At 49.6% G+C, this 27,689-nt stretch overlaps 2 protein-coding genes across 3 annotated transcripts; one reads left to right on the forward strand and one right to left on the reverse strand.

Annotated features, from left to right (window-relative positions):
• Positions 1-1,984: 1,984 nt before the first annotated feature.
• LOC146629794 (fibroblast growth factor receptor substrate 2-like) lies at positions 1,985-12,728 on the forward strand. Of its 2 annotated transcripts, XM_085360240.1 has the most exons (7): positions 1,985-2,759; positions 6,068-6,136; positions 6,219-6,310; positions 7,224-7,410; positions 8,345-8,479; positions 10,531-10,694; positions 11,512-12,728. In XM_085360240.1, the coding sequence occupies exons 3-7, from the start codon at positions 6,245-6,247 to the stop codon at positions 12,535-12,537; spliced, it is 1,578 nt and encodes a 525-aa protein (XP_085216366.1). In that variant the 5' UTR covers positions 1,985-2,759; positions 6,068-6,136; positions 6,219-6,244; the 3' UTR covers positions 12,538-12,728. The 2 variants fall into 2 exon arrangements, with proteins under 2 accessions (XP_085216366.1, XP_085216367.1); XM_085360241.1 differs by having other exon boundaries at positions 6,068-6,310.
• A 1,594-nt stretch (positions 12,729-14,322) lies between these two features.
• nup160 (nucleoporin 160) lies at positions 14,323-26,862 on the reverse strand. The gene is made up of 34 exons (XM_085360242.1): positions 26,750-26,862; positions 26,202-26,310; positions 25,917-26,127; positions 25,431-25,653; positions 25,164-25,354; positions 24,839-25,075; positions 24,655-24,752; positions 24,475-24,559; positions 24,331-24,399; positions 24,162-24,245; positions 23,910-24,080; positions 23,725-23,824; positions 23,483-23,648; positions 22,983-23,116; positions 22,747-22,907; positions 22,268-22,404; positions 22,117-22,187; positions 21,857-22,007; positions 21,677-21,746; positions 20,968-21,066; positions 20,746-20,874; positions 20,543-20,638; positions 20,374-20,468; positions 20,169-20,265; positions 18,347-18,452; positions 18,058-18,218; positions 17,908-17,968; positions 17,661-17,771; positions 16,158-16,281; positions 15,972-16,070; positions 15,723-15,864; positions 14,761-14,886; positions 14,586-14,681; positions 14,323-14,491 (listed from the first exon to the last, which is right to left on the reverse strand). Exons 1-34 carry the CDS (start codon positions 26,838-26,840, stop codon positions 14,393-14,395), a joined length of 4,200 nt encoding a protein of 1,399 aa, XP_085216368.1. The 5' UTR covers positions 26,841-26,862; the 3' UTR covers positions 14,323-14,392.
• Positions 26,863-27,689: the final 827 nt, after the last annotated feature.

Below are 27,689 nucleotides of genomic sequence, written 5' to 3' on the forward strand. Positions count from 1 at the left end.
TGTGCGATCCACATTATGTCTTGTGCAGTGCAAATATGCTTAAAGTGATTTAAGTGATGAAGTGAAAACAATGTCCAGAATGTCCAGTGTGTGTGTAAGAACTGTATGTGTGGGTCAGTACTGTGTGGTGGTGTGATTGAGAGACCGTATCGCCTGCGGGAAGAAGCTCCTCCTCAGTCTCTCTGTGTTGGTCTTCAGGGAGCGGAATCGCTTTCCTGACCTCAGCAGAGAGAACAGTCTGTTGTTGGGATGGCTGAGGTCCTTCACCATCTTCCTGGCCTTGGTCCAGCACCGCCTGCTGTAGATTGAGTGCAGGTCAGGGAGCTCGGAGCGGATGGTGCGCTCAGCTGACCGCACAACCCTCTGTAGAGCTCGTCTGTCCTGCATGGTGCTGATAGCTGCCAACATCTGCCAACAAATAATCTATAAAGTTATTCTATACAGTGTGTAACTGTTAATATAGAGCGTTGTTATTAAATTGATTGCTAATGCAATCATACAGCACACTGACTTCTGAGGAAATTTTAAATGGCACTAGTCATCAGAAAGGTTGCCGACCCCTGATTTAGACAGTTTGTAAGTCTCAGTGGTGCCGCAGTGTTTCTTCGACTTTGGGACTTGAAGCGAAGTTTGGACCCGGGCCGGAAACGGCTAATGATTTCAGACTTAAATACTGGAAAGGAAGCACTGAAGCTCCTTTCCTTCAGAGGACGCAAACAGCATTCATGTCCTAACTCAGTCACAGCTTTTACCTTCTGTATCATCAGCTCATCACGGCCAAGGAGGTTTTCGCCTCTTCTCCACTGACACTGCGCTAAAGACGCCAACGTCCTGCAACCACAAGGATCTGGTTCTAGACCCAGCACTGGTGGAGAACAGGGATCTGACAGGAGGAGCTGAGTAAATCCAGATTCCTCTGGAAGGAGATAAACCCAGATTAAAACTCTGCTGAAGCTTCCAAAATAAGACTAAAATTTAAACTTCCCTCTCTGAAGTCGTGCGATTCAAACAGATATCAGCTGAGGATTATTTGATCACCGCTGTTTGATCAATATAGGAAGGTTGATTAGTTATAATAATGTGAAAAAATGGATTCTTCCTGTCCCAGCTTTTCACAATAAAAGCCCAAAATAACAGCAAAGAACCTTGTAAAAAAAATAACAGAAGGATGTTATCTGCTGCAGAGTGTAGACTGAAATAAAAATCTTATTCTACTCGTTACAAAATAGAAGATTTATATCCATGAATATAAAATAAAATATATTTTTTATTCATTAGTCTAAAGATATTCTGCCCATAAGAATATGATGCTAGTGAGACAGAAGATTATAGTTTCCTTATTAAATTAACATTTTAAAATCAGATCAGTTTAATAAAGTAACAGCGTGAGGAATGAAACTGGTTTAATGATTTATCAATAATATTTGAATCATTTCTGATCAGTGGTCTGATTTAGTGACTTTTACAAAATAACTAAATTACATGTAAATAATTCATATAAAAGTTTTATAATAACTGTTACTGTCAGTGAGATCAGAGCAAGCGTGTGATGTTTGTAAAGAGCATGTGACCTTAGTTCAAACCTGGACCTCAGAATGATCAGCAGGATATTGATTACTCTGGTCTGAAGCTCAGGTATGAGGAAGAAGAAACCTCATCTGTGCGAGCACTCATCCTGCCTGTGAGATGTTCCCCCTCAGCGTCACTGGGACTCAAACCCACCATCTCCTGTTTACCACCTGCAGCTCACACCTGAAGCAGGCGAAGAGGAGTCTTGCTGGGCATCGGACAGAACGCAGGTTTAAGGATCTCTGCGTGTCTGAAGAGCGGTTTTGTTCCTGCTTGGTCTTGTTAATCGATCCGTGGTTGTCTCAAAGCAGCCGGCTGAATTCACTGTTGTCTACCAAGGTTTCAGGTCAACCCCCCACCCCCATTAAGCCCACGCTGAACTGCACGTGCTTTTACCTTTGTCCTTATCCAAAGGTCAAAGGTCAGACACTTTCTGTTACAGAGTTATTTCAGGATTTTATGAGAAATTTGTAGGACTTTTGATCACTTACACTGTTATCCTGACATGTGTTTGTGTGTGTCTGTGTGCCATGTTTAGATTGTTGTGAGGACCAGAAATTGGAACACTACTATGCTTGTGGGGACCAAGAGGCCTTATGGGGACAAAGTGCCCGTCCCCACAAGTTTGAAGACATTGTTGAGACTCAGAATGTGGTTTTAGCATCACAGTTAGATTATGGTTAGGTGTGTGTGTTTTGGTAGCTGTGTGTGTGTTTAGTTGCAGTGTGTCTCGGCGTCTGGCGGGGAGAGGCCCCGGCTGTCCCAAGCTCCAGAGGCCGCGCATGCGCCGTGTGGCGGGCTTTCCACATCAAGGCTGTGAAGTGTCGGAAGTTTGTCGGAGTGAGGCCGAACAGAGGACGCTGTGAGTGAACCAAAGAGTGTTTTAAAGGCGAAAAAAGTGTGTGAGGACGCGCGGGGGAAGTCTGCAGAGTACCCCGAAGGCTCGTCGATGGGTTTGAGCCGCTTCCCGCTGGTTAATCGGCGCAGACAGCAGCGTTAGCGGCGGCTGGAAGAAGTTGTAATTGTTTTTTGGCGCTCAGCGGCGAAGAGGAAAGATGGAGGATCTGCGGCTGTAGCCGCGGCTAACGCTAGCTGCCCCAGCGTCTTCTCGGCCCCAATCTGAGCTGCCGAGCGGCCCCAAGGGCGTCCCGCGGTTTGGATGCTCCCATCGGACACGGCGAAGTAGCCCCGTAAGTATGTTTCTTTGTCCCGGGCTGTTTGTTGGATGTTTGTGGGAACGAGCGGGCGGAGTGCGTCGGTGTGTAGCCCCGAGCTAATTAGCTGAAATCACGGTTAGCTTATTGAGCTTAGCTCCGTGCTGCTAGCTGCCATTACACCCACACACCGAAGTTTGTCAGCCCAACAAAGTTCACCGAGAGCGGGGCGAGAGTGGCGCGGCCTCGCGGGGAGAGGCTGTGACCCAGAGAGAAAGAAACACGGGCCATTATCTCACACACACTGTGGTAAAGTAATAAGTCAGTGTTTTCAGCCTCCCCCCGCACGCACGCACGCACACACACACACGCATTCTGAGTGAGTGATTCAAAACAAGGAAGGACAGAAACACAAAGATCAGGCTGCTTTCATTCAGTCAGTGATCGATTAATCAATCGGTGCCAGTTTCATCTTATCATCTGTCAGTTATTTTATTGATTAATCAGTCAGCTGCTCCAGAGACCTTCCTTCAAAAATCAGTGTGCTCTATAAGGGAACCGTTTAAACTCTTCTGGCAGGAAATTATCTTCGTTATTTATTGATAAACAGGCTAATAATTATCTGAACGACTGAGTCAAAGGATCTGTGGGGGTTTGGAATATTGATTAGCTGATTATTATAGGTTATTGAGATTTCTTATATTGATCGATCAACTCTAGGATGTCGACATTTACAATCCTCGTTCCTCAGTTTATTTTATTTTATCTTCCTCATCTATAGCTTAATTTAACATCAAACCCATCAGACTGACAGGGTTGGGTGAAATCAGTCAGATCAATATCAGCCAGTCTTAGTATTTTCTAATCAGTAAAAAAAACGTTTTTTTTTTTTCATTTAAATTCAGACTTCATCCATTTATTGATTACTAATCATTGTTAATTACCTGATTGGAAGAGAAACAGCTGGCTGATTAATCAGATAATTAGTTGATTAAAGGTTTTTAATGTTTAAATGTTGGGACATGCGGTTGTAAAAAGCTTTGAAGATTGATTGTAGAGTGACAGATTAAAGGAAAAACAGTGTGAGGTCAGGAGACTGTCATCGTGGTTTCCTGCTGTTCACCCCGACTCTTCACCAGACACCATTCAGGAAAACAGGACTTTTACCTGAGAGAACAGGTGAGCTCCGGGTCTGCCCCTGTCCCTACTGCTGTGACGCAGGGTCTGTTTGGATCACAGGTAATTCAGTGAAACGTGAAAAAGTGGCTGAGTTTCCCGCCAGGTATAATCTGTTTTTGTGAATGGACTCTGGTGAGACGTTTCATGTCACTTCTACATAAACATGGACGTTATATTTAATCCCACACTGAGGAAAATTAACTGCAGCACAGGAGATGGGAAGAAAAGGTGAATCACAAAAATAAAATAAGAATAGAAAAAAAATAAATCAGTAAATTGGTCCACGGAAAAGGCCAAAATACTAACACGCCAACATGAAGACGGTGTGAACCTCCAACCTTCTGCTTACCCGATGGATCAGTGCTGTGAGATGTTTTGGGCTCGCGTGTCCCCGTCATGTTTAGATTTATTGATAATAACTTGCATTAATGTCTGGATATTGATCTGTCCCCGAATCTGAACCCTGCTTTGGATAAAACTTCAAAACGCCGAAACTCGTTAAAGCACGTTTAACCCACAGAAAGTAAACAGAGTCACTCGGACCTTCAAAATAAAAGCATAAAAATCAGCTGTAAAAGTTTGTGATGCGCTCAGATTAGTGTAGATGTTTTTAATCTTCATGTGTCAGATTTTAGATGAAGGGTCATCGAATTTTGCTAAATGGAACAAATGCCGACCCATCGCCCGGTGGGTTGACCCAGTGTGACCGCACTGAGGTGGAGCTGATGATTTCAGACACACTTGACTGCTCTGCAGCTGAAAACAATGAAACTAAACCTAGTTATTGATTATTGATGACTGAAGCAGCTATGGTAAGGCTAGGTAAAGTTTATTTTCTTTTCTGAAGCTGGTCAGAGGCTGTTTTAAGATCATTTTCCCTTTTCTTGGACAGTGACACGTATGTGTCAGCTATGCGGCGTTCGGTCGCTGCTTCCACCTGTAAATAAAAATGACGGCTTTATAATCGTTTCCTGTTTGAGTCCAGCGCAAGCGAAGGCGCCGGCTCACGGGGTGGGCGGGGCTGTCTGTCGGGCAAATGATTAAAGTGAGTGAGTAAAGCCTTGAACGCCCTCACACGCTGAAGCTGTAAAATAATAAGTTCATTTGTTAAACTGAGCTTCACTTGCGTAATCTGGATCTGGCAGTGGTTTCCTGCAGCTCCCAGTGAGTCTGCAGAAAGCACCGTCTCAGGTTTAGAAAACTAAACAGGTGAATTCTGATTATTTTTAATTTGACAGTTTTCCTCCATCCAATAAAATCATGAAAAGGAATTAAAGAATTCATTTGAATGAAAAGAAACTTTAAAATCCAATCTCATTAAGAGCAACGACCAAAGAAAGTGACGGACCAATGAGAGGCAGCCGTCAGACGTAAACAGTTCAGCCTGGATCATCAGAGCGGCGTCATTACAGCAGCAGCAAAAATGATTTCAGGAGTAATGATCGAGATTTCTGTGACGCATGAAAGCGCAGACCGATGCTGTGTTTGAGAGTGTCACAGGATGTGTGATGCACCCTCTGCCAGCACATCAGTGACTGTGTGACGGCTCTGAAAACGAGACACGCTGCGATCGGTGATTGAGCCGACATTGATCCGAGCATTGAACTATGTTTTAGCCTCTTTAAACAGTTTTTTGTGGAAGGATGATTTTAGAGCGTTTTTGTCTTTGAGAGTAATCCGGCAGCAGCAGCTTGAAGTGGCGTGCTGCAACTGGAGACTGCGTAACAATCCCAAAAGCCAGCTAATGTTTTTTTATATTAAAAAAACATAAATAATTTGTTTAATTAACAGGAGCACTGTTATGATGAAAGAGAAAAACGGCAGCAGAAAAACAGAAGGGTCAGAGGTCACGGCACCTTATCGTCAGACTGGACAGAAGAAATGAGGAAGCGTTGAGCAATGGTCACAGGGTCAGGGTATCAAAGCGATCTGGCGTCCTCATGAATGCCTGTCGTGTTATTAAGGTGACAGTAACACGAGTGAAGTGTGGCGCAAAATGCCAAACATCAACTTCTTCTTTAACACCAAATGTCACCTGAAAATCATCAGACAAAATAATGCAAAAAACAAACAAACCGAGACTGTTGATGATGCAGAGTGATGTCAGAGGGCAGTGTGATCTTTTATTTTGGTGCACTGAGCCTCACCTGCTGTTTCTTGTGCAGAGCTGCTGTTCCTGTTTGACCCCTGACGGCTCTGAGGATGGAAGCAGGGCTACCGGAGGCAGGATCTAGGTGAGTCCACCAATCGGGGAGCAGGGTGCGTGCGTCGTCTGGGTGCTGCCATGTTTCCTCACGTGCCTTCTCCTTGCTGCAGACATCAGATGGTGCTCTGAAGAAGCCATGGGTAGCTGCCTAAGCTGTCCAGAGAAAGAGTCGATTCCAGATAATCATCAGAGTAAATTCAAGGTGAGTCCTGCCCCGGCCTGCCTCACCTGTACGCCCACACGTCCCGTCGCTCGCTCATTACTCACAGCCCTGCTGCACACCTGCCGACGTGTCTCCACGTGAGGGTGGCTGATTGGTGAGCAGGTTGGGCTGTGGGCGGAGCCTCAGCTCCCACAGCTGTAACAGCAATGGGCTGTAAGTCTAAACGGGTTTATGCTGGGAAATGAGTCAGAGATCAGCTGATCTAAGAAAAGGGAGGAGAGTCTTCAGGTCACGTGGTTAAAGTTCTCGTCCTCTGATTGCTCAAATCATCAATAATTTATGACCAGCAGGCAGGAGGTGATATCCGCCTCATTGAGAGGGCGCAGGTTCTCCGGGTCACAGTGGTCTTATCCAAATTTTGGAGTGCATTGTCCCTTTAAAGGGGACATGAAACGCTGCACATATGCTGATTCACGCCACTGAGCGCTGCTCTTACAAACTGACATAGTTGTAACGTCGTGTGGTTGGTTGCAGCTAACAGAATGAAATGTGATGTCACAGAGTGACACCGGCAGTAACTGGGTGATCATGACGGGCTACGTTTGCTGTCTCACTGCATAGTAAACAAAGATCCGCCATGTGGTGCTTAAATAAAACTTCAGTCTGTGGAGATGTTTGTGATGTAGAAGGTCCTCGGGCTTAAATGAGCAGCTGCAGGCTGCACGACCTCCGTCAGTTTGTAGGTGGCATTAGATGTTTGTTTGCTTCTGAACACAAGGCCGTGAGAAGTTCACGTCTTGTGTTCAGCATGAAGACAGAGCACGCTCCGTTAAACTCATCCTCAGGATTAAGATTCACTGATTTCTGCAGATGTGTGCCGATACTGGGTGAGGTGCCGGTAAAGGCGTGAAATGTCAGAGGTCATGACGCTCTCTCTCTCTCTGCCCGTCAGGTGATCAATGTGGACGACGATGGAAACGAACTGGGCTCGGGAGTGATGGAGCTGACCGACGCCGAGCTCGTCCTCCATACCCATCGCCGCGATGACGTCAGGTGGCCTTATCTGTGCCTGCGCCGCTATGGCTACGACTCTAACCTGTTCTCGTTCGAGAGCGGCCGCCGCTGCCAGACGGGCCAAGGTAAGAATCCGTGTGTGCCAACAGGAAATGAGGTCACCACAAGATCGTGTGTGTGTGTGTGTGTTGATTAAAGGTGTTTCTTGTTTCTGGTCTCTGCCTTGCTATGATTCGCTGTCAGGAGGGGGGTGTAGGAGGGGCCGTTAGGTCAGGTGGCCTAGTAAGTCTCAGCAGAATGTCCTTTGTCCTGCCCCGCCCCCGATCAGTATTGATCAGCTGTCGGTGAAAGAGCGTGTGGGTCAAAACCTGCCTGCAGTGTGTGTGGTGCGTGATCCACCTGGCTTTGGTTCCTGTGAGGAGTCAGCAGAACCACCAAAATGATCCAGATCAATAGAAAACCAGTTGATCTGGATCATTCTGATAGTTGATCAGCAGCTCCTCCCACCGCTCAGCGTCCATCGTAGGAACGTCTCTTAGATGTAGGAGGAGCTAAATTTTCACTTCAGTGATTGTAGATCATGTGCATTTTTCTGCAAATGCTCAGTCGCAGCATCACTCATCCAGAGCATGACTCTGGGTCCGCCCACCACAATAGCGTGCTAGTGACATGAGAAAAACTTTCCTCAGCTCTGATTGGCTTGTTTCCTGCCTGCTGATTGCCTCCTTGGGCAGGAAGCTGTTTGTGTCTTCAGAGATTAGACCGATCCCCTCATCTCTCTTCCTGTTTCCTGTGGGTGAGGCTGCAGCTGACAGAGTGCAGCATAGTAACCACAGTAACCAGATTACCTGTTACTGATCTCACCTGTAAGTGTTCTTAATGTTGTTGCTGTTGGTGAACCCTTCACTGTGACTTCACCTGTAAGCTCCACCTCCTCCTGGACTCACCTGAGCTCAGTTTGATTGTCCTAATTCAAACTCAGTGTTCTGTAGTTTAAACCTGGCTGTTTCTACCTGACCAGGTGTGGGTGCTCATTTTAACCTGTGTGTGTGTGTTCAGGCATCTTTGCCTTCAAGTGTGCTCGCGCTGAGGAGATCTTCAACATGCTGCAGGAGGTGATGCACAGCCACAGCATCAGCGTGGTGGAGGAGGCTGTGCTGGAACCCAGCCACCAGGCGGCGCTCACGCCTGCAGGTAAAAACACCTGACAACCGTGGAGTGAAATGACATGTGGGGAGGGAAAGAGAGCACCAAATCTCTGTGTTGTGTCGCCCTCTGGTGGCTGTTAGATGAAGTGAAGGTTCATGTCAATTCCTGTTGGAGACCAGGTCAGGTGCTGTCAGGAGGGTGATCAGTGATTGGAGGCTTGAATATCTTAAAGCCTTCAAGGTTCAAGCTTCTTTATGTGTCACATGCATAGTTATACAAGTATAACACACAGTGAAATGTAGCCTGACACGCTCCTCGACATGTGCAAAAATGGGGGGGGGGAGAACATTATATATATATATATATATATATATATATATATATATATATATATATATATATACACACACACACACACACACACACATATATACATATAAAACACCCAGCACGCCCCTGCGGGCGGTTTATCCTTCAAGCTCGGGTCCTCTACCAGAGGCCTGGGAGCTTGAAGGTCCTGCGCAGTATCTTAGCTGTTCCCAGGACTGCGCTCTTCTGGACAGAGATCTCCGATGTTATTCCCGGGATCTGCTGGAGCCACTCGCCTAGCTTGGGAGTCACCGCACCTAGTGCTCCGATTACCACGGGGACCACCGTTACCTTCACCCTCCACATCCTCTCGAGCTCTTCTCTGAGCCCTTGGTATTTCTCCAGCTTCTCGTGTTCCTTCTTCCTGATATTGCTGTCATTCGGAACCGCTACATCGATCACTACGGCCGTCTTCTTCTGTTTGTCTACCACCACTATGTCCGGTTGGTTAGCCACCACCATTTTGTCCGTCTGTATCTGGAAGTCCCACAGGATCTTAGCTCGGTCATTCTCCACCACCCTTGGGGGCATCTCCCATTTTGACCTCGGGACTTCCAGGTTATACTCGGCACAGATGTTCCTGTACACTATGCCGGCCACTTGGTTATGGCGTTCCATGTATGCCTTGCCTGCTAGCATCTTGCACCCTGCTGTTATGTGCTGGATTGTCTCTGGGGCATCTTTACACAGCCTGCACCTGGGGTCTTGCCTGGTGTGATAGACCCCAGCCTCTATGGATCTTGTACTCAGAGCTTGTTCTTGTGCTGCCATGATTAGTGCCTCTGTGCTGTCTTTCAGTCCAGCTTTGTCCAGCCACTGGTAGGATTTCTGGATATCAGCCACCTCCTCTATCTGCCGGTGGTACATACCGTGCAGGGCCCTGTCCTTCCATGATGGTTCCTCGTCTCCCTCCTCTTTCTTGGGTTTCTGCTGCCTGAGGTATTCACTGAGCACTCGGTCAGTTGGGGCCATCTTCCCAATGTATTCTTGGATGTTCATTGTCTCATCCTGGACTGTGGTGCTGACACTCACCAGTCCCCGGCCCCCTTCCTTCCGCTTAGCGTACAGCCTCAGGGTGCTGGACTTGGGGTGAAACCCTCCATGCATGGTCAGGAGCTTTCTTGTCTTTATGTCAGTGGCTTCTATCTCCTCCTTTGGCCAGCCTATTAATCCAGCAGGGTACCTGATCACGGGCAGGGCGTACGTGTTGATGGCCCGGATCTTGTTCTTACCATTCAGCTGACTCCTCAGGACTTGCCTGACCCTCTGCAGGTACTTGGTGGTTGCAGCCTTTCTAGCGGCCTCTTCATGGTTCCCATTTGCCTGCGGGATCCCCAGGTACTTGTAACTTCTGGTAGTTCAATCCCATATATATATATATATATATATATATATATATATACACACACACACACACACACACACACACACACAGACATATAGTATATACACTGGGTGAATGTGCAGAAGTAGCAGCAAGCAGGTGAATTCTGTACATTAATATGAATAGACATCTGACTATTTTACAGGATAGACAATATAAACATATTTAAAATTAAAGGAATTGAAATGTACATTGTGCCTTGGTTTAGAGTGTCTGGAAGAGAGTCCTGTCCTTCAACATGAAATTCAGGTGTTGGTGTATTTTTACCATGTGACGTTTACAGGTGCAGGTCACATGCTTACTCACTAAACTCCTCCCATCTCTCTTTCCCCTCTGGCTGCAGCTCTTGGCTACTCGGTGCCGTCTGTGCCAAACGGTGTCACGCGGATCCCATCTGTAGGCGAGGCACCATCTCACCCATCCAGTCGTCACCCGTCTGTGGCGAGCACCCGGCTGCCGTCGGTGGGGGAGGAGTCTACGCACCCTCTGCTGGTGGCCGATGAAGCGGTAAGTCTCACCTGCGATCCTCGCTGTCGGGGGCGGGACATCCTGAGCTCTGTGTGCACTTTCAGCAGCACTGCCCAGTCACGTTTGAGCATGGTTAAAATACACCTGCACAGGAAGTGTTTTGTTCTATGCACAAGCAGAGAACGGCTTCTTCCTGCATCTGCTTTTCACAATAAAAGCCCCAGACTGCTGGTAAACTCTTTCTACAATATAGTGACCCATTAAACCTGACACAAGTACACCTCAAGCCCCTGAAGGTTTTATCAGATACTGTGATGTTATCATGTTGACCAATAGGCTGAAATGACCCCTCATTAGAAAAGCATTGTGTCAGTTAGTTTCAACACAGTAATGTACAGAAATCGATCAGAAACCTGTCGACCACATCAATCTGTACCTCAGACCTTAGTTAACAGTAGCTCCTGCATTTTAATCAAACACCTGAAGAAAACGTTGAGTTTAACCTGCAGTGCTGACCCATCAGTTTTTAGATCAGGTAGACACAGGTCTGATCTTCACTAGCAGAACATAAAGTCCAGCTGAAGGAATCTGCTACCTGAAAACTCTCCTGAGAGATCACCTGGGGACCACTGATGATTGTACAGGTGTCTCACTCCTCTGACCTGTTAGCTTTACCTGGAGGACTTGGACTGCTCGTCATCTAAATAAATGAGAGATGTGACACACCTGGACAGTCCGAGGGTTCAGGTGATCGTTTCCAGATGTTTTCCGTGCTCCTGAAGCTTTCTGTCACTTTAAAGTTTGTCAGTATGGTGACCTGTAGGTAACTGGGTCTCACCTATCTATCTGTTCACAGGTACACACCTACGTCAACACCACGGGGCTCCTGGAGGAGCAGCCGAGCCCGCTAACTGTCACCACCCCGCTGGAGAGCCCTACCTCTCCACAGTCTCAGTGTCCGCCGACGCCTCCGCCCCCTCCGAGGGTCCGCGGGGAGCCACCGCCACCGACGCCCACCCCAGCAGAGCCACAGGTGTTGCTGGAGCCACAAGGCGTGCGTTTTGTGCTGGGCCCCACGCCTGTTCAGAGGCAGCTGATGGAGCGGCGGCAGAAGGCGCTGAAGGATGCCGCCGAGCACCAAGAGACTAACGGCCACGGCGAGAAGCTCACCGAGCCTGAACCCGCCGCCACGCACTCCAACGGCTCGTCGGCTCCTCGCCGCCACCGCCCGCCCCCCCTCACACCCGACCTGCAGAATGTCAATAACTCGGCCCAGCGGCGCACGGCCCTGCTGGACTATGAGAACCTGCCAGCGCTTCCGCCCGTGTGGGAGGCGAGGAAGCCGAGCTCCGAGGACGAGGAGAAGAGCTGCGGCGGCTCCAAAACGCCGTCGCTCAATGGCTACAACCACCATGCCCACCACCACCTGCACCACTCCTACTCCCACCCGTTGTCCGCTGCGCTCGAGTCCTCGCACAACTACGTCAACACAGAGAACGTCACGGCGCCGCTCAGCGCCCATCGGCCTGACACGGCCCGCCGCCGCGTTGATGGGCCCACCATCTTCAACTTTGACTTCCGCCGGCCGCTGGTGTCGGGCCACAGCGAGCCGCCCAAGACGCTCAACTACATCGAGGTGGAGATGGACAGCGGGGCCGGGAACAAAGGCACCTCCGACGGGAGCAATCCCCACACACCGCGCACCCCCTCCTCGCCGTTGCCCCCCACCACCCCCACCCGCCGCACCGAACTCTATGCCCTCATCGACATCGAGCGCACCGCTGCCATGTCCAACTTACAGAAGGCGCGGCCGCGGGACGACGGCACGTCACGCAAGACGAGACACAACAGCACGGAGCTGCCCACCAAAAGCACGGCGTGACACCCCCCCCTCCCCCGTTTTTACTCTGGGCTCCACGCCGAGCCGCACACGGACTCCATGAGCCGGACACTTCCTGCAGACAGACTGATGATGACATACCTCTGCTGGAGGCGGCGTGCTGATGATGTAATAGACTTCCTTATATGGTACAAATCAGTATTACTGAACAAAGCATTCCATTTAGCCTTTTATACGAGTCACTACGTGCTGCTGTAAGTCACTTATGTTCTACATGTACAGTAGATGTGCCACAATAAAAGTCTGGTTTTATTTCTACTGCAGAGCCTGTTTGGGGAGGAGTCTGTTTAGCTCATTTAAATGTCTGAACTAGTGATGGTAAATTTGATTCTTTTTACTGAATCGAGTTTTAATGAGTCACTCACCAAAGTGAATCGAATTTTTGAGTCATTTGATTCACTGAGTCAGTCGACCAGAGTGTGCAAAAAATGTACATTTTCACTCAAACTTAATTTGTTTCTCTTTTCATGTAAATCCTACTGCTAAGATGAGTGATTCTAAAAGAAAACAACTATTTTATAGAGCAAAAAAGAGTAAAGACATTTCTAAAATTAAGCAATTTCCTATCAAAATTGCTTAATAAACATTTTGTTTATTTTTATTTTATTAGTATTTTCCTTAAATGTGTCAAATATATATTTTCTCATCGAAATGTCCACTGAGCTGTGAGCCAGGGGGCGGTAATGCGCCTTAACATTGGTTGCCAACCAAGAAGAAGAAGAAGCTGTGAGCCAGGAGGGAGGGGGTGAGTAGCTCAAATGTGCTGTTAGCATGTTAGCAGAGCGATGCTACTGTGAACCGAGGAGCTATTGTCTTGATGTGAGCTTCTACTCAGGGTTTTTTCTTCCAGTTCAGAGCAGAAATCTTTTTGTTAAGAAACTGGATGTTGTGTTTTTCTCCACAATTTTAATTATAAGCTAATACATTGCTGCTAACAGCAACAGGGATGAGTCAGTGAGTCAGTTGGGCTTGTGAATCATGAGTATTGAACGACTCGTTCATGATTCGCGCATCACTAGTCTGAACTCGGGTTTCTGGTGCAGCAGTGAGAGAAGATCTGCAGTTTGGCGATGACTGATGAAGGCACCACATGTGACTGAAGTGCAGACTTTCAGCTTTTGCTCAGCAGCTTTACAGCTTTACTTTTTGCTGTCTGTGGGATCTGCAGTGTTAAAAGCAACTCTTACATTTAGACAGTCTGTCCACTTACTTTTTATCTTGTGAGAACGGTGTAGTACTTTAATGAAACCCTGCCCTTCAGTCCCATCCTGGTTCTTACACAGGAAGAACTATGAAACCTGGCCTTCGTCAGCATCACTGCACCTGAGCACACAGGTGTTTTCCTGTATGACCTCAGCGCAGCAGGTTTAGGAGAGAATGCTGAAAACGTGTGCTGACAATACCTGTTCAACCAATCACATCCATTCACTGGCTGTGGGACAGGAAGCTGTACAGAGTCAGTGGAATCCATATGTTTATGTTACTGCGCTAATCTGTCATTCACCTGCTTTTATTTTCCTGTAACCTACAGGTGTGTTACTCATCCACCCCACACATCTGACCCTACACCCTAAACATGACCCCAGTATCAAATACTCGAGTACATCTCGCTGCTCACGCTTTGCACTGCAGATCTACACCTTTAGCCCTCCACAGGACTGTTGGTAATAGGTGATCAATGTGATGAATATTGATCGACCCCATTGGTCTAAAGGTCACATGATTGATGTGTGAGACCGACTCAAACTTAGAAAACACTTTATTTCATCACATTTACATCTGAAAAACACAACAGTACAAAACTGATGACAGATTATAAAATATTTACACGGCCGCCTCACTCCGAGTGCCGGCCCTGCGTGGCGAGTCTCCGCCTGCTCATCAGCTCCACGGTGCGATGGTACTCGTCTAATTTGTCTCGGACTTTGTTATAAAGCTGGAAAAACAAAACAGTAAGTGCAGAGCGTCAGGTCACATGTGCGCGTCTCAATTCACTCAAGTGCACTGACAGGAAACAGGAAGTGACTCACGGCGCCTTGGGTCTGCGTCTCGTTCAGCGCCTGCAGGAGCTGGTCGATGGACGTGTACGGCAGCCATGCCGGGGGAGACGTGGCAGAGAGCGGCCGCTGAAAAAGGCGAGTAAAAAGGAAAGGCGTTAAAACAGCACCGACACGTCACAGATACGCATGTCGGCGTGACTTTTACCTCAATTCCAAAGTACTGGTGACCACGCCCCAGGACGGCGTCCACATACTCCAACACGAGCTCTGCCGCTGCCTCCAGCAGGTCAAAATTCAGGAGGAGGCGCAGCAGAGACGGAGCGTCCACGCGCTGAAACAGAGTGGCATGGTGGGAAAAAACAAACCCTACCTGGTAGGGCTGCACGATTAATCGTTAGAAAATCGCGATCTCGATTCATACTTATGTGCGATCTCATTTCCAAATGACGATTTTTAAAAAAAAGAAAAAAAGACAATTGTAGCGCATTTTGATCCGGGACGTACTCTGCATGAAAACAAGCGCTCACTCTTCCTGCTCAACAAATGACAAGGGCGGAGCCTTATACCACGTGATACAGAAGCTGTGCCGTGTGATGCTAAAATTAGCAGGGAAACAACAACGGAGAGCACGTCAGGGATGACGAGAAAGTGACAGGAGAAAATCCGTCCCGGTCAACCACCCAAACATCAATAACGGGAACCTTATACAGCGCTTCCCTTTACCCGTCGAACTCCCGCAGGCACAAAGACATTACGGAGGCTATCACTTATCACCTGACCAAAGATATGGCTCCATCAACACTGTGCAAAACGAGGGATTTAGGAAAACGATCAACACCCTAGACAAACGCTACACAGTGCCATCCCGCAACTATTTTTCTATTGTTGCACTACCTGCTCTGTACACGCAGCGTCGAGCAACGGTGGAGACGGAATTTCAAGCAGGACAACATTTTGTTGTTTTTGTGTTTATTTATTGTTTTTATGCTCAGGCTCAACTGTTACGAAGTTGATGTGCAGTTAATAAGTGCAATAAATATTTATACTGGAAAAGAGAATCGTGATCTCAATTCTAAGCCAAAAAATCGTGATTCTCATTTTATGCAAAATCGTGCAGCCCTACTACCTGTAACCCCGCCCACTCCTCTTCACCAGCCGAGCTCTCACCTTGTAGCCTTTGACCAGCCAATCGGGTAGAGGGACACCATGTGACAGCAGCTTGTGGATGACGTAGCGGTGATGCTGCCCATTGGTGGAAGGATACTTGTCCAGGTAGGAGGCGAGGAGACGCCACGCCTCGTCTGCGGTGCTGTGAACAGAAGGAGGTTGTTGTTAGTTATATGGAGGTCCACGGGCGTCTGTTTCCTGCAGATAAACAAAGAAGTGTCAATCAGTAAGTGATTGTTGGAAGCACACCTGGACTCTTTGGTGTTGACAACTGACAGCTGATTAACAGCCAACCAGCTCCAGGCTTCGTTCTGAGACTCCTCCCCTCCAAGCTGCAGCTTGATGCACCTGAAAACAGTGCGAGGTAAACAAATAGGTGAAAAAGACAAAGCCGTAAACGGAGAGCGCCGCTGAGGCGTGCGGTGGTGGACCTACTTGAAGGCGAGGCCCTCAAAGACGGGTGTCAGGCTCAGGTTGAAGGTGCGACTTAGAACCAGCGCAGAGTCAAAGAGTCCCGTCTGAACCAGCAAGACCAGCAGCTCTGCCGCCGAGGCTCCGCCTACACACAGTTACATGGACACCTGTTTACTGTAAAGCTCCGCCTGTGTGTGTGTGTATATTAGAGCTGGGCGATATATCAAGTTTTTAAAACATATCGATATATTTTTATACGAGATATAAGATGTGACAATATCCTTTATATCGATATAGTCTATGTTACGTTATAATTATAGTTGTGGAGCCGCAGGTTTGCCTCTCTTTCGTCCACTTTTGTCTCTACGCAACGTTACTCCGCCTCGCCTTCACTGAAGACAACTCCCCCTCCTCCCCCATCGCTTCACATGCAGGCAGCGACAAGACGGACACGGCAAATCTCCGTTAACGAGTTACTGCGCATCGCCCCATGCGTGGGGCTGGACGGCGTCAACGTGCTAACGAGCTAAACATGCTAACGAGCTAACAGCGCTAACCCTAAAATCCTTTCATTCTCTCAAAAGTTGATAGCGCGCCTTATGTATGAATTCTGGTTGTGCTTGATGGCCGCGAACTGATTTTATGTGGTACACGGCGCTCAGCAATCTGTCAAAAATGTTTGAGTACGACTTTGGTCAGCTACGGAGCTGCACCGCTTGATAGATTGTCGGCGCATTACGGCTACCGAGGAGCTTCGCGGAGTGATACGTACTGTGCATCAATGTAATATTACCGTACTGTGTGTGTATAAGGACCATAAATGGCACCTGTAAGAGACGTGGTTATGAAGCGGATTTCAAACTCCAGGCTGTCAGTCACGCAGTAAAACTTGGGAACAGAGCAGCTGTAAAATCTGTCTGTCTTTGTTATTACGCTCAGCGTCTTTTAGTTTACATTTTGACTGCACAATTGTGAGCTCTTTGTTTAGCACAAAAACAACCTTGTTTTCTTTTATTTATGGAGCATTATTATTTAATGAATGCTCATAATTTAATTTTGAGTAATTTTTCATGTACATCTGTGCTGTATGTTAATAAAAGTGCCTGTGTGACATCTGGGACACAGCTTTGACTAAGAACTCTCTTTTTGTTCTTACTTTATGGCTTAAAAAAAAAAAAAAATCGAGATATATATCTTATATCGCCATCCAGCTAAAAAATATCGAGATATGAATTTTGGGTCATATCGCCCAGCCCTAGTGTATATGTGTATATACGGATATTAACATCTTCATGGGGACCAAAAGTTGGTAGTTTACTATACTTGTGGGGACAAACAGCCCTCGTGGGTCCTCATGAGTTTGAAGCATTTTTGAGACTCAGAATGTGGTTTTAGTGTCAGGGTCACAATTAGGCTATGGATAGGTTTAGGGTAAGGGTCAGTGTCAGGAGCTAGGGAAAGCATTATGTCAATGAGATGTCCCCACAAGGATATAAATACACATGTGTGCGCGCATTAGCGTACCTGCGATAGCAGCGGAGGGCGGGTGGTGCTGGGCGAGGGTGAGCCGGCTGCGAGACAGGATGTACTCCTTCTCCAGGTCTCTGACCTCCAGGATATCCACCTGTCGCTTGACTGAACAGGAAGCAGAGCAAGGGTTACAGCAGCTCGCCACCAGGGGGCGTCACCTGCCTGGACAGAAGCCTTATCCACTCTGAAAATGGTGGGACTTCAAGTCTAAAGGCCCTGGTGTGTTTGATTTAAGACTCACCTGGCTCAGCAGGAAACTCTCCGTCAGAGTTTCTCTTCGGAGACGCACCTGGACGCTCGTACTGCAGGAAAAACCCCCACAAAAAACAAAATCACAACACTGTTGGACAGGTCACACAGATTCAGTCGGTGTGTGTGTGTGTGTGTGTACCGTTGCCCCGGAGACCGGCTGGACGATCCAGGCGTACTCCGGCCTGATGAGGCGTAGACAGTTGAGAGCAGCCAAGTAACAGTTCACCTGCTTCTGAAGGCCGAGGCGGGTTCGAACTTCCCGACCGAGACGCATCCCAAACTCGAACATCACCGTCCCAGCTGAGCGCACACACACACACACACACACACACACACACACACACACACACACACACACAACACATGGATAAACGAGACAGACGTGCGTGTGTGTGGGGGGTGGGGGTGGGGGTGGGGGGGAGACTGACCTTTGCGGTAGTTGTGGCGAGCGATGTGAAAGGCGTACAGCAGCTCATAGTAGTTGTGGGTGAGCAGGTCGAGTCCCCGGGCCCGAGACTCAATGATGCTGACAACCTGAGAGCAGAGGTCAAAGGTCAGCACTCAGGTCCCAAAGTCACACGAACACTGCAGCATCACTGAGAGTTAAAAACTGTCTAAATTCTTTCATCTGCAATACAATGATCAGCGTTGCTGCTTTACCAGGTGTAACAATTAAGTTTAACATCCAGGCATCCATGAAAACAGGATTTATTAAATTCAACGGAGTTAGAAGTTAGCAGGAAGTTAGCTCGCTAGCTTCCACCTAAACATGATATAGCATGTTCTGACTGAGAGATTTCTGAAAGAATCCAAACGTGCAGCTCTGCTATCACTTCCAACATAAATGAAGACAGAAAACTAAACAGCAGTGACGTTTGTAGGGTTACTGAAGTTGGGCTAGCTGCTATATAGGGAACAGAGCAGCTGCGAGAGAATTCAGCATTAATGAATCGATGGCACAGAAGTGAAGGAAGCGCAGTTTGTGGCTCTCCTCATATTCCAAAAGTGCTTAGTCTCTTTGCTGTGGCTGTCGCCTGGCATAATTTACAGATGATGTTGTTTGCAGCCGCTGCAATGCTTTCGACCAAAACAGGCGCAGCTCGATGACATCATCAACATGCACTATAGCGGTATAGTCAAAATCTCTACCGTTGGCCAAATTCATATTGTTTGTACCGTTTACACCGCCCACCCCTGATTTGTACCATCAGAATGAATGAGACTAGTGTTGGGCTACACTAGCAAACGGTTTTACGAACTAAACTTATGACTGTTGGCCAAGAGGACTCCTGTACGGCTGTGACGTTCTCCCAGATGCATCACACTGAGGTGAAAGAAAAAGTCAAACAAATGATGTCAAATAAAGATTTTCTCTATTTCTCTCCAACATGCCGTCCACCACAGCTGTAGCTGCTTATGTCACAGTTGCTAGGCAACAGAAGCCACCCATCGCAGGCTAGACCGTCCAATTTAACGGCCTCGCACTTCCGGTCTTTGCGGCTACGCAGACCAGGTGGGCCGGATCCTTCGAAGGATTCAGCCCCGAGGTGACGATGTCGCTACACAGCACATGCTCAGACGTCACAATCACACATGGATGCATTTCGTTTGCGAGGGCCACCAAAGCCTCACTCTGACCCGCCAGTACAGCTCGCAGCGCGGGTGGAGAAACCAGCTGCGCAGAGCAACATAACAATATAAATTTGGACAACGGTAGAGATTTTGACTAAACCGCTATGGCGCATGTTGATGGAGTCATCAACATGCGCAGAGCAGCTGTTTCAGGCCGGAGGAGGTAAAGCTGCAGACTGAGAAGAAGCAGAGTGGGTGGAGGCCCAAGTGAAGAAGCCGCTGAGGTGGGCAGTGGTGAACTTTTACAATAATTAATTAAGCCTGGATGTGTTGCAGCTCAGTTGCGTCCTTATTTGAAAGTAAAACCATCATCCTTTGATCCACATATTCCTTTTCTGGATCCATGCATTCACCTCCTCCGCATCCACCCTCGGATCTCCTCTCGTCTCCTCAGCCAGGAGGACGTCCTTCAGAGGAAGCTCGTTTCATGGTCTCAGGCAAGGGTGAATACGTAGTTTCACCTTTACACCAACTCCCACCTCCACCTCCACTCATAAGAGACAACTCCACCACTCGTCCTCGACCTAACCCAGCCGCTCCATCTGGTTTCTGTTTTAGCTTCACGTAAACAACTGTAAAACTAAAACTTCAGGGTCAAAAGGTCAGAGGTCACGTTACCTCGTCGTGCAGGTTGACGTAGGGGAAGTTGACCAAATCCTGCAGCTGCGAGCGTTCACACAGCACCACCACCAGCTGACGGAGGCAGTCCAACTGCCTAAGATACAGGGAGACACCTGCTCAGACACGCGACCTTTGACCTTTAGCATTGACTGCCAACATAGAGCGTTTACCTCCACCTGTGTGTGTGTGTGTGCGTGCGTACATGCTGCCGTCGGGGTTCTGTGTCAGAGCGTCGTATGCCTCGCTGTTGTGTCCGAGGTCCAGGTGATGTTTGAATATCCGCGTCCACAGCGCCGCCTGAACACAGACATCAGATCAGTTTACGCACCGACAGCGTGCCGGCATGCTGCCGTCAGACCGCCACGTCTCACCTGACTGCTGACATCGCCGATGGCCTCCGTTATGGCCAGAGTGGCGAGCTGGATGACGAGCTCGGGCAGACCGACGTCCTCCAGCAGACGCAGCACCTGAGGGGAAAATGCACATTCGTTAAAACACGCCATGCTGCTGCTTCCTGTCCTCGCCGGCTCTGACCATCAGCGTCAGGTGGAACCTCAGAATCTCCGCCTTCTACCTTGTTGTAGTACTGCAGTCGGGGTGTAGCAGGGGCGACTGCGGCGTCTTCATCCTCGCTACCAGTTAACCTCATCAGAAACTCCTCCTTTTCCACCTCCGTTGCTGCCTCCTGGAAGCACCGCAGAGCCTGACAAAAGGAGCAAAACAAAAGAACACACAGGAAGTGAGGTTATGGCGAGCAACTCTGCCTGTAGGACATGAGGTTGCCATGGTGACCCACCTTCTGGCCTTCACCGTTGGCGAGGTAACACTGAGCCAGCATGAAACGACAAGAGGCGATGTTCACCTGGCACCACGGACCAATCAGACGCACGTACTCCTGCAGGGGGACAACACGTGGACTTGTTCATCGGTTACAGCTGTGCACATCTGGACTGTTGTTAAAGCCACTCTGCCACATGATTAGGCACACCTGTTCAACTGCTTCTTGTACAATATCGAATGAGCCAATCACACGGCAGCAGGTTATTGGATTTAACAGGGTTCACGTGTCTTTCCAGGGTCAAATTCAAGGACTTTCAAGCACTTACAAGGTCAAGCTTTTCCAGCACATGTTTGACCTCAGTGACGTAACAAGCAAATCATCCTCGGCTGATTTCGACACCTTTGTTCCCCTTTTGTTAAAAGGTTGCCTTACATGCATGTAGTGCATGAACTCAACACATCGCAAACTTTCAGGTGTGCAAATGTGAACAAATCGGCTTGTTAGAGAAACTCCCACAACGCCGGGAAAAAAAACAAAACTGGAATTACAGTGATGAGAACTCTTTTCAGTCTAATTGTTATTTGTGTGAATGAAACCATTTTAAGTACCAAACCCAAAAATCAGCCATTTTCAAGGATTTCAAGCACCCGTACGATCCCTGTTACAAACACCTTTCCAAGAGGAGCTTCTGAACCTGAGGAGGAGGAGCAGGAGGAATCCTCACCTGCAGCTGAGTGTACTGACAGCTGGCAAGCAGACACTCTGGGAACTGGAAGCCAGGGTTACTGGGCCATCTGGGAGAGAGACCAGTTAGGGAACAACAGGAAGTTAAACACCACAGACCACTGGCGAGTTTCACTTAACGTGAAGAGGCGGAGCCCAATCAGGGCACGATGAAGGATACAGCAGCTGAGCGAGCAGCTGCACCACACTAGAGATCACGTCAGTCCAGACGAGCAGAGCTCCGCCCTGCTGGTTCGAGAACAGCTGAGACACGATGAGTCGGCGAGCCGCCGTCTGGTAGAAGAGCTCCACAACGGTCTGAGGGTTCAGAGCTGCGGGGGCGGGACAGGAAACGCACACGCTTTAAAAACCACACGGACCAGGACCGTCGTCCCTGACGTCACATCACAAATCAAAGCTAAACACGCAAACAGAGCAGACCTGATCGTCCAGAGGTCATGGTGGGCGTGTCCGACAGCTCCAACACGGTGAGGTGCTGCAGGTTGGCGTCTCTGAAACATCAGAACAGGAAGTGCTCAGTGTGGTTGCTACGGACCTGAGAGCTGTGTGTGCTGCGTGTATTAGTGCTCACATGGTGCTGATGGGCACGGAGGAGGCGAGGCTCTGACTGACATGTTTGAGGAGATGATAGGAGGACAGGAGCTGGGAGGTCCGAGGAATCAGGTCCTGCTGTAGCTGCAGCAGCTGAGCCCCCCCACCCAGAAACACCTGGACACAAACACACCTGTTGAGCTGCACACGTGTGGCTCATAAACACACCGAGGAGAAAGACGATCAGGTGATGGTGAGAAGCTCTCGGATGTCTCCGGACAGCGTTTGCTTGGATACAAGAAGCTTCTAGCAGTGCGCTGTCACATGAAAGAGGTCCTCGGCCCCCAGGTAACCTCTCAAAATTACCACATGCCAATCAGAAGCCCTTCAAATCCCCCTTGTACCCCTGATTCAGGCTTGACCGTCTCATACAGACAAGCCGAGACCTCTTCCTGTCAAAAGGGAGTTCTCCCTTCCCATCATCACCAAGCAGGTGACGGTGTGTGTGTGTGTACGTACATTGTCTCCAAAGCGCAGGTAGAGCTTCTGCAGGATGAGCAGGTCTCTGCAGAACAGCGCTCTGGTCATGGCCATGTGACACACGGCCTGGGAGACGACAGAGACCGCCGTGCTGCCGCTGTACAGCTGAGACAGGCCGATCCTTAAATTCAGGCTCTGACCTGCAAGACAAGGCGCAGGGCACACTGAAGCGACTGACAGCGGGGTCGCACTTTCATTCACCGAGAGGGTATTACCGGGCGCCACGAGTCCGTCCCCGCCGACCTCGGAGTCCGTCTCCAGGTCCATCTCTCTCAACAGGACCATCATGGCGGCCATCGGGTTTCTGACATCCTGAAGTTTGTTCTGGACATCCACGATCACGTTATCACTGTGGAGGACAGACGCCACGTGTTTAAATCACCAGCAGCGACCCCGGTAAATTCAGCCTGCGACCCTCTGAAAGTCTGACGCGTGAAAACACAGTTACACTGCTGCCTGTGGTTATGACTTCAAAGGAAACTTAGCTCCTCCCCCCCCCCGATCATCACCGAAGGACCGACAGGAAGTGCGGCGCTCACTGAAGGATCCAGTTCTTTTATTTCCTGAGGATGTTCAGTGATTATCTCCTCAAAGTGTCTCTACGCTCTCTGTACCTGTGAGCACACCTGAGCTCCTGCTCACTAACCATCAGGATGCTTTTCTTTAACGTACAACCTAAATTTAAAACAAGTACGTCGGGGGTCATGTGACCCACCTGTCGTTGCACAGCAGGTTCTCCAGGACGAGCTCGGCCGCTCTCTCGGGCGCCTGCAGGTACTCCAGAGCTTTCTCCATCTCGTACGCCATCTCTGCAGAAACTGTGTCGCTGATGAGCCGCAGGCACTGAACCAGCTGCAGGACATCCCGCCCCGCCTCCGGGTCTGACAGCACAGGTGAGCACAGGTGAGATCAGGATGTGCAGCAATCGTCAAACCAACACACTGGCTGTCTCTTTACCTTCTGCGACTGGCGTCTCCTCCTCTGAGAGCAGGTACTGGTCGTGGGAAAGGTACAGGTGATCCACGGCGAAGCACGGCAGCAGGTATGACAGGAAGCCCTGAAACACAGCGGGACGAAAACGGGCGTCACCTCTTTGCCAACAACCACAGGCACGCAGCAACGCCTGCAGGCGGTCCACTCACCTTCCGGAGCAGACAGACCATCCCGGTGTGCTGGCTCACGGTCAGACCCAGAGGAGATGCCTGGACCTCCTGGTACTGCAGACAGCAGGAGTAGAACCGGGACCAGAACTCCACCTGCAGCTGTCGGTACTCCTCCTGAGAAAACTCGAACTCTGTGATGCTGCTCTGCAGCTGCAGGAGGGAAAGAGACGAAGCTTGTTAAAAAAAACAGTCTGAAAAGTTCCTGTTCTGGTTCAGATCGCTCTGCGTTACCTCGCTCTCAACAGCCAGCGTCACCTCCTTCCTCAGAGCCTCCCAGGACAGGTCCCAGATCCTCTCCGAGCCTCGCCGAAAGATCTGAGCAACCCACACAAAGACCATCCAATCAGTTATCAATCAGCGAACCAATCAGAGTGAATCAGACACACAGCTAGGTTCTCACCTGCAGGGCTTTCACGATGGCCGAGGCTGTGAAGCGAAGAGGAGAGAAGAGAACCTCGAGATACGTCTCCTGTCAGGGGTCAGATCACATGGTCAGCACTACCCGTTCATTAAAACACTGGTTACTGGTCTGAACTGGTCTCACCCGGGGGTCCAGGTCCACTCCGATGTGGATTTCTTCTTCGGGTGGAGGCTGAACAAACACCTGGTTCCACTGAGCCGCCGTGTTGCTGTGAAACACGCCGACAGGTGAGGAACATGTGCAGAGACAGACGGCGGAAACACGTGGAGAACATATCAGGAGGACGCTGGCATTTCAACTCACTGCTCGAAGCTGATGTATTTGACCACGGTGGCGTTGGATTCGTCCAACCACAGAGCCCAGATGTCCGAGGAGGTCAGCGTGAAGTCTACAAGCGTCTCCTGCTCACAGAGAGCGGTTCAGAATACAGGAAGTAACCACAAACAGAAAAACGAGGCCAGCCCCCTGGCTCCGCCCGTGCGTTCACCTGTGTGCTGAACAGCGTGGAGATGTGCTCGAGGCTGTAGCGGTTGTTGTCTGTGGCGACCAGCTGCAGCACGGTGAACTGCCCCCGCTGAGGGACAGCGAGGTAGACGCAGACGCACAAGCCTGTGGTGGAGGAAAACGCCAGGCGCAGGCGGTGACCGTGGCCCGGCAGGCGCTTCACACCCTTACACGCCGGCATGTACTCCAACATGTCCGCCTCCAGCAGGCAGCCATGCTCCTGAGGGGGCGGAAGTCACGTCAGCACGCGGCAACTCAAACGTTAAACGTCAACAATGTGTTTGGGTGCATGTGTGCGATGTCATCACCCTGAGCGACCACATGCGCAGGCGGTGGTCCTGACACAGCGCAAAGATGAAGGAGTCTTCTTCCAGCTCCCGCACAGCGAGGCTGAGCACGAGGTCGGCCGGGCTGTGCTCGCCGCGGATCGCCGTGGGCATCCACCCAGACAGCCGCTGCATCACAGAGCTCCTCTTCAACTCCAGCACTGACATGTTGCCTGGAAACGGTGAGCACACGTCTTAAAAACCGCCCAACGGGCCACGCCCACATTAAACATAGAAACTCCTCCTCACCCTGAGAATCGGGCGACGGCAGGGTGACCACTGTGATGCCTCCAGCAGGAGAAGCCAGAGCGAAGTGTGCATCTCCGTGGTAACTGAGCCAGGCGAAGGCAGTGCCGGGACTCGCCGTGGTTCCCACTGAGCTGGGGATAAGGGCGCTGTGGGCGGGGTCCTGCAGGCTCAGCTTCCCCACATCAGTGAAGATGGACTGCATGTGCAACTCTGTGACCAGCTCCTACACGTGCACAGAGGAGTGTTCGAGGTCAGTAACAGATAACTGTTTCTATGGTAACCATGGTAATCTCACAGGGCTGTTGGTAGTTTGGTATCAGACCTTAAAGTCTGACTCATCCGTCGTGTCCATAGTGACACTTTCATTAATCAATTGATAACGGTAATCAGTAATCAACAACCGCACACTGTCCTGCAGCTGGTGGTGCGGCTTCTCCACCCACCACAGGACAGCGTGCAGGCTGAGGGTCACCGTCAGCTACTCACGCTGCGGTACATGCGCGTGGGGTGGGGCAGCAGCAGCCTGTGGACGCTGTGATTGGTGGAGATGAGGATGACGACGTTGCTGAGCGTCTCCTGGATGGCGACTCCTCCGGGCAGGACGGCACAGTGGGTGAAGCGGAGCCTGACGGCATTGTTCAGCAAGTTGGTGTCCAGAGACTGCTCCACCAGCACCACCGAGTCCCCGGACGTGGACCTGCATGAGTGAGAGTGTTAGCAGAGAACGGCTGACAGCACCTGCAGAGCACCTGGAGAGCAGCTGGTACCCACCAGTGGATGAACCTGTTGCTGGTGACCGACAGCAGCTTCCCGCTCTCCTCATAGTGAAACGCTCCCGCGCTGTCAGGAAACTTCAGGCTGCCAGGTGGCACGCTCACACCTGCAGACCGGAAAGACAGGTGAGGGAGAACAGGTGAGTCCGGTTTGAACAGGTTCTTGACCTGCAGGTGTCTGAAGCTCTGATCAGCAGGTGACAGTGTTTCTCAGATCAGTAATCAGCTGCTTCCGGAGGCGCAGACAACAAAGACTGCAGGTCAAGGCCCCGTGATCAGCGCAGGTTCACCGTGACAGCTGCGTGACCAGGTGCGCAACAGGTGAGCAGCTAACGGAGCTAGCTGACACTAAACGGAGACGGAGGAAGATTTACGCGCTCACCTGGTCAGGTGAGAGTTCGGAAGTAAAAACAACAACAGAAACACCCCCAGGCCGCGCGCGGCTAGCAGGAAGCTAACACGCTAACGCCGGCAGGTACGGGCCGTCAGGCTGTTAGCTCCCTGCTAGCCGCCGACAGCGGCGCGCAGGTGAAGTGCACGTGTTACCCAGATTCGCGGTGAGCTCGCGCGGCCTCCGCTCGGCCTCTCTCTCGAACCCGCAGATCTCGATGTAGCTACGCTCCAACGCCGCCGCCATCTTGTCCTCGTGCCGCTGCGGCCGCGCGTTGCGCTTTCAAATCCGCTCCAGCTTCTTCTTCTTCTTCTGTGTAGGGTTTATTGGCAGTTGGCAAACAGCAAAATGGTGCATTACCGCCACCAACTGGTGTGGAGTGAGGACCGAAATGAAGAAAGAAAGAAAATAAAATATTCAAATCCCCCCGAAACAAATGGGTCTGCCTTAAAAACCAAAATACAGCCTGATAACTTTCACTTATAGAGCTCATGCGAAATAAATCAAGTCCAACTTCACTTTCATATCATCCAGCTTTTTGATCAGTTGTCTCCTTTCAGCATCATACTGCTGACAATGCAACAGAACATGTTCGATTGTTTCCTGTTCCCTATGCAGTCACACTCCCCTGCACAGTGTTTACCTATTAAAATAATGTGCTACTTAAACCAGTGTGTCCGAATCTCAGTCGAGATATAATCGTCTCCTCTCTCCTGTTTTGTCCTGTACTTCTCGTTTCCCCCACCTTCCTTTGGATGTTGTACAACCATCGCCCTTTCCTCTCCTCCTCCCATTGCTTTTGCCACCTTTCCTTCATTTTGTATCCCATTCTACTCTTGAGCTCCGTCCCACTAACACTAATATCCACACCTACCATCGGTCTCCTTGTTGCTTCTTTTGCTGTCCTATTTGTCGTTTCATTTCCTTTAACTCCATGATGCGCTGGTAACCATAAGAATGTGACCATAAGCCCCATCATAACAAGTCTGAACAATGTTTGCTGGATCTCTATCAGAATGTCAGTCTGCAGTCTGAGTGACAGTCTTGCAAACTGGCCAGTGATGAGCTCGAGTCTGAACTTATCACAGAACTTAG

This window comes from Diplotaxodon limnothrissa, linkage group LG7, assembly GCF_057381915.1.
Source record: "Diplotaxodon limnothrissa isolate DT_005_m linkage group LG7, D_limnothrissa_male_GT1.1, whole genome shotgun sequence".
Lineage (NCBI taxonomy): Eukaryota > Metazoa > Chordata > Actinopteri > Cichliformes > Cichlidae > Diplotaxodon > Diplotaxodon limnothrissa.